At 49.1% G+C, this 12,777-nt stretch overlaps 1 protein-coding gene across 2 annotated transcripts in view; it reads right to left on the minus strand.

Moving 5' to 3' along the window:
- The window catches only part of AP2A1 (adaptor related protein complex 2 subunit alpha 1), a 32,464-nt gene that overhangs the window by 15,454 nt on the left and 4,233 nt on the right, over positions 1 to 12,777 (minus strand). For both annotated transcript variants that reach the window (XM_049093445.1, XM_049093444.1), the window contains exons 2-4: positions 4,008 to 4,076; positions 3,740 to 3,882; positions 3,206 to 3,399 (exon numbers count right to left, since the gene is read on the minus strand). In XM_049093445.1, coding sequence (XP_048949402.1) covers positions 3,206 to 3,399; positions 3,740 to 3,882; positions 4,008 to 4,076 — 406 coding nt within the window. The remainder of the gene's footprint in view (positions 1 to 3,205; positions 3,400 to 3,739; positions 3,883 to 4,007; positions 4,077 to 12,777) is intronic.

Consider the following 12,777-nt stretch of genomic DNA (forward strand, 5'->3'; position numbering starts at 1 on the left):
GATGTGGCAACTAGAACTGTGGAGAATGTGTGTGGCTCGAGTTCTATTTTTAGAGCTCTGTCCACGTCTCTCCCACACTCCCTCTCTGGCTCAACTGCCTGTCGTCCAGCTGCCTACTGGACGTCTCTGCCCAGATGTCCAATAGGCACCTCATATCCAGAAGAGCAAAATCCAGCTTGGGTCCTGCCTCTTGCTCCCCTGCTTCTCCCTAGGCTTCACATCCACCTATCTATTCAAGCTCATTCTCTCCTGCTTTCCCACCCCATGTAATCCATGCTGTAAGCTTCACTCCCAGAACATACCCAGTGATAACCTCTACTGCTACAACCCTGGTCCCAGTCACCATCAGCTCTGACCTGGACAACAACAAACATCTCAGTGTCGCTACCGCCACCCCAGTTTCTAGTTCTGCATATGGGCTCTTGAGCTACTTGATTCTGAGGAATAAGCCTCTTTCACTGGTTCTGGAATGTTCTCCAGCATTATCCGTTCAAACAGTGCCTCTGTCATATTCTCTTCCTTCTCTTCCCCTAGAGCTCTAAAGATTTTGGTTTTGTTTATTGAGTAATCTCCACACCCACCTTGGAACTTGAACTCATGACCCCGAGATCAAGAATCGCATGTTCTACCAACTGAGCCAGCCAGGCGTCCCTCTAGAACTCTAAATAGTAGTATGTTAGACCTCCTCCATCTTCCGTGACTCTTAACCTCTGTTTTGGAATCTCCCATCTCTGTTTCTCTGGGCTGCATTCTGATTGGTTTCCTCAGTTCTTTTTTTTTTTTTTTTTTTTTTTTTTTTTGGTTTCCTCAGTTCTACTCCTTGTTTACTAATTCTGCTTTGGCTCTGTTGATCCTGCTGCTAAGCCAGGCTACTTAAATAATTTTTTCCACTTCTTTTTCAAATCTGCTTACACTTGTTTTTTGTTTTCTTATTTATTGAAACATATTACACATATTTATTTTACATTGTATATGAATGTTCCAATTCAACTGCTATTTCTAGTTTCTTTTCTGCTGGTTCTTCCTCATGGTGTCCTGTGGCCTGTGTTTAGTGAGATTTTTGACCTTGAATTACTCAAGCAACTTGAAGCTTCATCTATGGTGAGGGCAGGCTTCTCCAGAAAAGGCTTGCTTGCTTCTGTCAGGCACTGGGCTACTACCAGTTTAAATCACTTTAAACTAAAGATTGGCTTAAGAATTTGTAGTCAACCCAAGTAGGGAGAAATCAGGCTGAAAACCAGTGTGTGGGCTGCTCTGACCCAAGGTTCAAAACAGGTAATTTTGCTTATAGCCCCCAAGGGGATTTATTTCTAGGTCATCCTCACTTTGAAGTGTGGCCTCTGGAGCCTCTCCTTGGACAAGCTGTGTATCCTGTTCCCAAAGGCTGCAGGGCCCCAAAAACAATATCTAGGTTCACCCTCTAAGCAAAATCTGGCTTTGGCCCTCTGCTCATCTTTCCTCTTAGCTTGTAGCCTGCAAGCTCCTTACTCTCTTGCTAGCTCATGAATACATTGAAGAATATTTCCTTTCCTCTTTCATCCCACATTGATACGTTTCAGCAAGAGCATTAGTCAGGAATCTAGTCCACCATGTTGCCAGAAATATAAGTCGTACCTTCTCCCACACCAAGCTGAGTGATCTTTTAAAAATACAAAGCTGGGATGCCTGGGTGGCTCAGTGGTTGAGCATCTGCCTTCCGCTCAGGGTGTGATCTCAGGGTCCTGGGATCAAGTCCTGCATCAGGCTCCCTGCATGATGCTTCTCCCTTTGCCTGTGTCTTTGCCTCTCTCTCTGTGTCTCTCATGAATAAATACATATTTTTAAAATAATAAATAAAAATACAAAGCCAATCATGTCACGTGCCAACTTAAAACATGCCAACCCCTCTCATTTCAATTAGAATAAAATCCAAACTCCCCTTATTCTATCTCTTGTTCACTGCACTCTAGCCACAAAGACTATCTCTTGGTTCCTTGAATACAGAAAGCTCATGCCTCAGAGCCTTTGCATGTGCTGCTCCTTTCACTTGGATACTCTCCAACATTTTTTTTAAGACTTATTTATTTATTCATGAGAGACACAGACAGAGAGGCAGAGACACAGGCAAAGGGAGAAGCAGGCTCCTTGCAGGGAGCCCGATGTGGGACTCGATCTGGGATCCCAGGATCACGACCTGAGCCAAAGGCAGGTGTCCAACCGCTGAGCCACCCAGGTGTCCAACATTTTAAAATAATTATCTTCTCATCATTCTAGTCTCAAATTACAAGTCATCATCTTGGAGAGACCCTCCCTGATGAGTGTATTTAAGTAGCTTCCACCACCACCTCCCTCGCCCCCTACTACTGTTTTGTTTTCTTCACAGCATTTATCACTATCTGAACTCATCTTACTTTTTATGTATATATTTGCTCTTTTAAGCTTCCTGTAAAATGTAAGCTTCCCAAGGTTGGGCACAACAGTCCTTGCTTCTCCCTCCTGCCTCCCAAAACCCACAACAGTGCCCAGCACACTGCAGGCACTCAAAAAATATTTGATGAATGACCTGCCTCAGGACTCCAGTGTCTTTCATGCCTTTCCCCTTCACACAGCCAGCAACTCCTCCTTACCCAGGTCTCAGCCTGATGCTACAACCTCTAGGAACCTCTCCCTGATCCCTCAGACTAGGCTAGGTGTCCAACGAAATGTCCTTCCAGACTTCTGTGCTCCACAGCATGGTTCCAAGAGTAATTATACATTTCACTCTGCAGTCATTCAATGTTTCCCACTCTGGGCCATGAGTGTTTGGGAAGACGATGACCATGTCCATTTCTGGTCATGACTATATTCCTAGCAAGCAGCACAACACAACACTTTGCACGCATATATGCTCAACAAATGTTTGCTGAATGAATGAACCAAGATGCAGAAGCTCTGGAGGGCTGTTGCTGGTGTAACTTAATAGTTATCACCTCATCTATACTAGATATTAAAGGTCAGTTAATCAGACAGACACCCCATTGGCTTTGTTGGGTTGGCGTTGCACCACTGAGTTGGGTTGGTGAGATGAAGACAGAGAATCACAGGGCTGAATCTAAGCCCAGCATTATCCCCACATCCTGGCTTGGAGGTCTTGGGCAGGTGACACAAGCTCTCTGACCCTCGAACGTGGCTAAACCTTGTCTATTCCACTCCAAACCCCAGCCCACCTGGGTCCCCAGTGCCTCACCCAGCCACCAGGATGCGCGGGATGTCAGCAGCAAAGGCCTCGCCCATCTCACGGCTGCCCACGTTGGCGATGCAGTGCAGGGCCAGGCACATGAAGGTGGGGTTGCGGCTGGCCAGGTCGTTCTTGATGGCATTGTTGATGAGCCGGATCAGCTCAGAATTTGAGTTCACCAGAACGGAGATGAAGAGGTAACCCTGGGTGAGGAAGGTGGGAACCCTGTGGCTAAGTGATCCTAGGCCCCAATCCTCTGACCTGGAGTCTGTACTTTTAGCCCCTTCCTCCCTCAGACCCAGGAGTCCAGGTCCCCAGCCACTTCCTCCCTCAGACAATTTCCTCCCTCAGATCCAAGAGTATAGGCCCCCAGCCCCCTCCTCCCTCTAACCCAAGAGTCTAGGCCCCCAGCCCCTCTTCCCTCAGACCCAGGAGTCCAGATCCCCAGCCCTCTCCTCCCTCAGACCCAGGAGTCCAGACCCCCAGCCCCCTCCTCCTCAGACCCAGGAGTCCAGGCCCCCAGCCCTTCCTCCCCAGACTCACTATTTGCTTCTCTGTGTACTTGTTGGAGCTGAGCAGATTTACGGCCTCCATGTGCCCAAAGTCAATGTCATGGCCAAGCAGGAAGATGAACAGCAGTTTACACACATATTTTTTCTTACTGTAGCCATCTAAGGCTTTGTCCCCTAGGGCCAGAGGGAGCAGGAAGGGGGGGGGAACAGATGAGGAAGGATCATACCTATAAGTCCCAAGTATCCTAGTTCCCAGTCCCCTCCTCCCTCAGACCCAGGAATCTAGGCCTCCAGCCTACCTTTGAACTTAGAGCGGATATTGGCCAGTTCCTTGTTGATTCTCTTAATCTCTGCCTCCTTGCTCTTACCTGGGGAGGAGAAGGCAGGGCAGGTGATGAGGGTCCCAGACAGTTGAACTATCTGTCCTCTCTTTCCTTGGCCAGGTCCTTCCAGCTGGAAGGGCATACTCCTTCCTCCCTGAGGCCCCGGGCCCCGGGGCTTAGGCCAAGCCTGGGCCCCATTTCTAGCTGGGAGGTGGGAACCATGGCTTGTTGGTCTTTACGACCAAGAGAAGCCTGGCACACACTATGGGGTGATCCCCAACTTGTCCCTCTTTCCTCCTCTCACTGTGGTCCTCGAACTGTCCTTGCCCTGGGGTCTCCTGTCTCCACCCACAGCTATGGTCATGCCTCCACCACCAGCCCCTGGAACTGGTCTGGCAAGAAATATGTGACGAGGGAACAAATGAATGAAGGGCTCGGCTGTCTTTTAGCTGTCTCCCAGGACCCTACCACATCCCCACCAAGTTCAGCATCTCCTGAAAAACCTGCTCCAGTGTTACGAAGGTCCCACTGCCTCCCAGTCACCGGGCCAGATCCTTAGGTTCCGAGCTTGCCCTCTCCTGTCCTATCCCTCCTTACATCCTGTTGGTCCTCTGCCGCCAGGCCCACAGACCCACTACTTCCATCTCCTGGCTGCCAACATCTCCCCAAGCTATGTGCAACATTCCTACACATCTGACAAGACCCACTTATGGGATGAGTTTAGAGGGCTCTCCCTGGCCCCACAGGCCAGGTCCTGTGCTCCCTGTGTTTCTTGATGCCCAGGCAACTCTGTCAGGGTAATCTCACTGAACTGTGATCAGGTCTTGGCCACCCTCACAGCTTGCTGTGTCCCTCGTCATGTCCCCTAGCTCCACTGGAGCCAGACTTCACCATTTTGTCCTTGACAGGCACATCCAAATGGACACCGGGGCATTCCACACCTCCAGTCAGGCCGTTGCCATGTTCTCTTGGCTTGACCTTCTGAATACTGGGATCATCTCCTACGACCTCCTCACCCAGACCCGATGCTTACTCACCTAGATTACTGCAGTAGCCTCCTTTCTGACCTCCTTGCCTCCTGCTGGGAGGAAGGAACTCCACCCCATGGTTACCTAGCCCTCTGGCCCTGCCCTGGCCATCCCACCAATATCACCCCTCACCACGTTATTGAGTGTTTCGCCCCACTGGCCTCCACCACTTTCATGGACACTCCATGTTCCTTCCTATCTCAGGGAGGGGCCTAATACATGCCATACCCTCTGCTTGGGCCCATCTCTCAAGTTATCTCCTTGTCACTTCAGTCTTAGCTCTTGTCACCTCCTCTGAGAGGGTCTATTCTGACCAGTTCATTCAAGCCAATGCCTTATCCTTGTTTCCACCATTAAAAGAAAAAAGTCCTCCCTAGCATCTTTCACACCATGTAACTATTTTTATTTATATTTACTGTACAATCTTCATTTTTAAAAAGATTTTATTTACTTATTTATGAGAGACCCAGAGAAAGAGGCAGAGATATAGGCAGAGGGAGAAGCAGGCTCCATGCAGGGAGCCCGATGCAGGACTCAATCCTGGGACTCCAGGATCACACCCTGGGCCAAAGACAGGCGCTCAACCAGTGAGCCACCCAGGCATCCCTTGGCTTCCACTTCAGATTAGGAACATCACAAGGGAGCTTCCAGAACAGTACCTGGCATACAGCAAGTGCTTAATAAATGTCTGGCCACTTGAACAAAGGCCTGCTCAGATTTATGGCCGTGTCATCCACCTCCCTGAGCAGGTGGCCAGGCACCTGGCAGGCTGTGTGCAATGAACGAATGGATGAATGAACAGGCAAGGGTATGAGCATTCCTTGTCTTTAGAAATCCTGCCTCACTTTCAACTCCAACTTTCAGGGAAGCTATCAACTACTCCAGGAAGCCCTCTCTGATTAGTACCTCCTGCCCAGGGCTCCTGCCAACCAGCCCCTGAGCTGCACTGTGCAATATGGTGGCCACCAGCCAGGCAGCTCTTGAACACCTGAAATATGGCTGTTCCAAACTGAGGTGGGATTTAGGTGGCAAAGACACACTGGATTTGGGGGACTGGGTAGGAGAAAAACAAGCATGTAAAATATCTCATCAAAAAATTTTTTAAATACTGATTACATGTTGAAAGGACAACATTTTGGTATCTTAGATTAGGTAAACGTGTTAGTAAAATTAAATTTACTAGTTTCTTTCTCCTTTTAGGATGTGGCTACTGGAAAAGTTAAAACCACATGTGTGGCTCACACTGTCTGAGACACCGCTGTTCCAGGGCCTCCTCTGGGCTCCCATGTGGTCTGTGTCACCTCCAACAGAGCGCATGCCATCGGTGTTGGGGTCTGCCCCTGTCCCCAGACCACACGAGGAGACCCTAGAGGGCAGGCCGAGGACCTGCCACTTTTCTGGGCAGCAACTCCATGTTGCAAGGGCCTACTGAGTGCCAAGCTCAGAAAAGGCATGAAGACATGAATAAGGGCCTCCATCCTCAGAAAGGGGGTGGAGGGCCTGGGGATGAGGGTGGGAGAGTCTCTGGAGCCCCAGGTGAGGAAGGGCCAGTTCCTCAGGGTGAGCTTGAATTGGCCTGTGTGGCCCCACAGGCCACCTGATCCTTCATTTATTAGTTACACATTTCCAGAGCCCCAAGGGCCAGGCCTGAGTGGGGCTATGCTGAGCACCTTGGACCCACGCAGACCTGGCCCTTCTGATCCGCCCCCAGGGGTTCCTGGCCTGAGAGGGCACAGGCGATGGGTCCTGTCCCCACACCTGAATGAGATGTGCAGACAGAGGCTGCCCGGGGCCTCGGTGTTGGCTGCCAGGAGGAGGGGACATTTGAGGAGAGCTCTGAAAGGTGAGGAGGGTTCAGGAGCAGTTCACCGGGTGAGGGCGGCCGGAAGGAAGCCACACCACTGTGGATGGCCTGCATGAGGGTGGCAGCAGGAGGAGGAGGCCCCAGGACAGGCAAGGGTGCAAGGTGGGCCCTGGGAACCAGTGTGCCTGCTCTGTTATTCTTGAGGATGACCACCAACTGCTTCAAGAGCTTGCCTTAAAACTATTCTGTAGGGACCAGGAAAAAAACACCCTCTTTTATAAATGGACCATGAATTACAGAGCACCTGCTTAGGGACACCTGGGTGGTTCAGTGGGTGAGCGTCTGCCTTCAGCTCAGAGCGCATGATTCCGGGGTCCGGGGATTGAGTCCCACATCGGGCTCCTCGCAGGGAGCCTACATCTTCCTCTGCCTATGTCTCTGCCTCTCTATGTCTCTCATGACTAAATAAAATCTTAAAAACAAAAGCATCTGCTTAAACTTCATCACAGAGAGATGGGCATTTGAACAGCAATTGAAGCATTCTCTGGACTTCATTTAAACCACTATTAAAAGCTTCAAGGGGCACCTAGGTAGCTCAGTGGTTGAGTGTCTGCCTTTGGCTCAGGTCATGATCCCAGGGTTTTGGGATCGACTCCCACATCAGACTCCCTGCACGGAGCCTGCTTCTGCCTCTGCCTATGTCTCTGTCTCTCATGAATAAAAAAATAAAATCTTAAAAAAAAAAAAAAAGCTTTGAGATACAGGCAAACTAACCTATGGTGTTGGATGATGGAGTCGTGCTTCTTCTTGTGGGGACAGGGGAGGGGCCTGGGAGGGTGAGCAAGGAAGCTACTGGGGATGGGGGATGTTGTGTCTGCCTCTGGGGGCTGATTCCACAACTGTGTTTAATCAGGAAAAGTTCATCAAGCTTGACATTTAGGATCCATGGCTTTTTTTTTTTTTTTTTCAGATTTTGTTTATTTATTTATGAGAGACACACAGAGAGAGGCAGAGACACAGGCAGAGATAAAAGCAGACTCCCTGCAGGGAGCCTGATGTGGGACTTGATCCCAGGACCCCGGGATCACAACCTGAGCCAAAGGCAGACACACTCAATCTCTGAGCTACCCAGGCATCCTTCTGTGGCTTTTTTAATACATATTCTATCTCCATATATATACATATACAGATATAAATTATTGTTCTTGTATGTTAAATTACACATAAATATGTGTTCATAGAGAAGTAATCAGCTATGCAAAAGACTGTACCAAGCAGATAAGGACAATCTGAAGAATATTTAGAGAATATACATATGTGTGTGCATATTTTTTTGATAGTCTTTAACTATCCACACCTATTTGATATTGCCTCCTGCACAATTGATATACTTTGCTATAACAAAGAATTCACGGAGTGTCTGGGTGGCTCAGTCGGTTGAGTGTCTGCCTTTGGCTCGGGTTGTGATCCCAGAGTCCTGGGATCCAGTCCTACATCGGGCCCTCTGCTCCCCAGGGAGCCTGCCTCTCCCTCCTCCTCCCTCTGTCTCTCATGAATTAAATAAATAAGAAAAGAAAGAAGAAAGAAAGAAAGAAAGAAAGAAAGAAAGAAAGAAAGAAAGAAAGAAAGAAAGAAAGAAAGAAAGGAAAAGAAAGAAAGAAAAGAGAAGAGAAAAGAAAAGAGAAAAGAAAAGAGAAAAGAAAAGAAAAAAGAATGAATTCACAGGGGCACCTGCGTGGCTCAGTTGGTTAAGTGTCTGCCTTCGGCTCAAGTCATGATTCCAGGGTCCTGGGATTAAGCCCCGTGTTAGGCTCCCTGCTCAGCAACTCCCTCTTCCTCTGTCACTCCCTCCTCATGCTCTCTCTCTGTCTCAAATAAATTAATAAAAAATCTTAGGAGAAAAAAAAAACAACAACACCGAATTCACAAAGAGAAGAAAGCATCAAGTGTCCAGAAAGAAGGGTCTGCAGCCTTGGAGGGAAAGCATCCTAGCAGAGGGCACAGGCTCTGCAGGGATCTAGAGGCAAGTAGTAGCCTGGGTGCCCAGAGATAGCACATGGATGCTACTGAGGGTAACACATGGGAGAAAGGGGCTGAAGACAGCTGGAAGAGAACGGGGTTAATGGAAGGAAGGACTTTCTGGCACTCAGGCCCAGCCAGTGGCAGGGGAATGAGTTCACCATCACAGGAGGCATGAAACCATGTCCGGGCATTTTAAAGGGATTTCTTATCCTCAACCATTTCTTGGGCCAGGCTCAGAGATGAGTCACACGAGCCCTACTCTGGGGGAGCTCCTGGATTGGAAAGGAGGGTGCTGGGGACAAGCGAGTACTTTGACACATGCAAACATGATGGGGGCTGGGAGGCTGGAATCAGCCCAGGGGAGGAAATCTTCCTGGTACACAGCTCCTGGGATTTGAGGATCAAAAGATGGAGTGGCAGAAATAAGAGGAAATGTGCTCTAGGCAGTGCAAGGGCCTGGAGGTTAGTGCAGCAGGCAAGGCCAGACCTCCCAGCCTCTTCTGGGTTTTCTCAGGGTGCTGGGAGCCATGGGAGGCTGCAGGGCCCTCTTCTGCTGGTAGCTCCAGGTGTGAGGAGCATGTGGGTGGAATAGAGGGCTTGCTGCAGGTTAGGGCAATGGGTTGCTGAGCAAAGATCTGCCCTACCTTGGGGGTTTCACTAGCAAGTGGGGCGGGGATAGGAGAGATAAAGCCTTTGCTGCAACATCAGATGGGTCTGTCTCTGCCACCAAAGGCATCCTAAAGGGACGCTGGGGTGGCTCAGGGGTTGAACATCTCTCTTTGGCCCAGGGCATGATCTTGGAGTCCCAGGTCGAGTCCCATATCAGGCTCCCTGCAGGGAGCCTGCTTCTCCCTCTGCCTGTATCTCTGCCTCTCTCTCTCTGTCTCTCATGAATAAATGAATAAAAATCTTAAAAAAGGCAAATTGAACTCCAATTTAAAAAAAAATCTTAAAAAAAAAGGCATCCTAAAAACTCCAGGTTCCTCCACTGCAGAGGGATTGACATGCCTTAATGGAGGTAACAGGCAAAGGGGTCCAGTACCTCACTGGGAGACAGCTACTGTTTACAATACAAGGTAACAAATGTTCCCCTCTACCAGGACCCCCTGTGCTATGCCTCCCACACAAATCCCAACAACCCAGGGTCCTCAAAGAGAGTTCTGACAGATGATACATATTAACTCTGGACCACCATAAACATCCAGAACACATTGGCCCTATGCTGCTCAATGCGGGAGCCACAAGCCACATGGGTCCATCGGGCTCTTGACACATAGTTGGTGCTGAGGGATTAAATTCTTATTTTCCATAGATTTAAAATGCAAAAAGCAATTCTCAATTCAGTCACTGCAAGGTACATTCTGAACAGCTCAGCTACTTTGTGAATCTGCTTTTTCAAGTTTTGTGGCTTCTTTAAGACAGAACAAGTATTGCCAATGAAAATTTGGCCTCATTGAGAAGGAACACTAACTGTCTCATGGATCATTTTTAAAATACTGTGTGGGATGCCTGGATGGCTCGGCAGTTGAGGTCTGCTTTCAACTCAGGGCATGATCCTGGAGTTCAGGGATCAAGTCCCGCATTGGGCTCCCTGAGGGGAGCCTGCTTCTCCCTCTGCCTGTGTCTCTGCCTCTCCCTCTGTGCCTCTCATGAATAAATAAATAAAATCTTAAAATAAAATAATAAAATAAAATAAAATAAAATAAAATACTAACTGTGCATTCAAATACTATCATGAACATACTGGTGTAGGTAAAATGTATTAAAATGAATTTCAGGGATGCTTGGATGGCTCAGCGGTTAAGTGTCTGCCTTCAGCTCAGGGCGTGATCCTGGAGTCCTGTGATCGAGTCCCACATCGGGCTCCCGGCATGAAGCCTGCTTCTCTCTCTGCCTGTGTCTCTCATGAATAAACAAATAAAATCTTTAAAATAATAATAAATAAAAATAAAATGAATTTCACTGACTTTACTTCACAAAGCGCTCCTGGAACATTTAAAGCTTCTATATCCGGCTTGCTGGGTTAGATGGTGCTCGTGCTATCAGAGTCATCACCACCCGAGAGAGAAAATAGTCTCTTGGAACAACCAGCTGCGAACAAACGCAGCTGCAAAGACCATCCCTGAGCAGCAGCCTAAGAAGGTGTATGTGCTGATTTGTTGAGGACCCTCGGCCTCTGGTCAAGGCAAGGAAGTAGGGCTGCTTCATCCCCACAGCTCAAAATAGTCCTGGCACAGGAAAGGTGTTAAATGCAGATAGTGGACCAAGTATACTCTAGTATACTAGAGTCAGTATACTGACCCACAGAAAGGGGGTGAGCCTGAGGCTCAGGCCAGGGGCTGTCTGTCATCAGCATCTGGCGGACACTCACAACCTAAAGCCTATTTCTTCAAGGGCAGGGCCTGGAGGCAGGCAGGGGGTCCCCGGTGGCACACTGGTGTCGGAGAACCACCAAAGTGAGACTCCTCCTTTCTGGTCTCTCCACAGTAGTCTGAAGGGATCCTGTCCCTTCCTGCTCCAAATCCCTCCGTGGCTCCCATCTGACCCATACTAAAAGCACAGTCCTCACCATCATCCTCCAGGCCCTACAGATTTATTAGTTCCCTCTCTGACCACAACTCCTACTCTCCCCACCATCAGCAGCCTCCTCTTCCTGCTCCTCCTCCTCCCTAAATTCCTCCTAGCCCAGTCCTGCCTCAGGGCCTTTGCACAGGCTGCCAAGCATGTCCTCCTCCAGATTTATGCAGGCCTAATTCACCCACCAAATTTGATTCTTTGCTCCAATGTCACCTTTTCAGCAAAAGACTCTGACCAGCTTATATAAGAGCGCTATCCCTAACTTTGTCCCTATACCCCTTCCCTGCTTTATTTCTTCCCAACCCCCCACCCACCACCTATCTATATACCTGAATACTATATATTTACTTGCGTACTGATCCATTTCCCCTTAGGATATGAACACCATGGAGAGGGGACTTTTGTACACTGCTGTAGTCCCATTACTTAGAGCAGTGTCTGGCACTCAATTGGTGCTCAGGAAAGACTGGTTTGTCTGCTAGTTCATTCATTCATTCATTCATTTATTCATTCAACTAGCAAATGTCTCCTGATGACTCTCGTGGGCCAGGTCCCACAGAAGGCAGAACTGGGGACCCAGGGAGGGATCAGAACAGGCCTGTGCTCTAGGGCCTAGGGGAGAAGCCACGAAAGGAATGGGGCACAATCTGGAGGATGTACCCTAATGGAGGCACGCGGGCCACTGTAGCAAGTCCGCACCCCCCTTCCCATTCCATCACTTGCAAACTCCTCAGGCCTGGGGGGAGCTGGGACCCCAAAGAGGAGACAGCCCAACCCTGGGCCCTGGAAGCTCCCAGTCAGATTAAGTGACTGGGAGGCAGATTCGAGCTCAAGACAGCACAGGACATGCCCTCAGGCTGGGCCCAACCCAAACCTTTCCCCTTCTCTCTCCTTTTTTAAAGATTTTATTTATTTATTTGAGCAACAGAGAGAATGAGTAGGGGGAGGGGCAGAGGGAGAAGCAGGCTCTCCACTTAGCAGAGAGCCTGACTTGGGGCTTGATCCCAGGACCCTGGGATCATGACCTGAGGTGAAGGCAGCTGCTTAACTAACTGAGCAACCCAGACGCCCCAGCCTTTCCCCTTCTTATCTACAGAATTTGCCCTTTCCTTCTCAAAAGCCTGCCTTTCATCTCCTTCTAGAGTCTTCCCCCGAACTCCACTATGCCCTTCAGATTTTCCAGCAGGAAGGCTCCACACTCCTCCCCTTCCTCCACTTGCTCATCTCTGAGCGCTGGCTCATCTACATCCTTCAGGCTTTTTCCCTCGCTCCTACTTGAAGCTCTCCCTGGTGCTCTCAGGACAAACACCAACCT

This window comes from Canis lupus, chromosome 1, assembly GCF_003254725.2.
Source record: "Canis lupus dingo isolate Sandy chromosome 1, ASM325472v2, whole genome shotgun sequence".
Taxonomy (NCBI): Eukaryota; Metazoa; Chordata; class Mammalia; order Carnivora; family Canidae; genus Canis; species Canis lupus.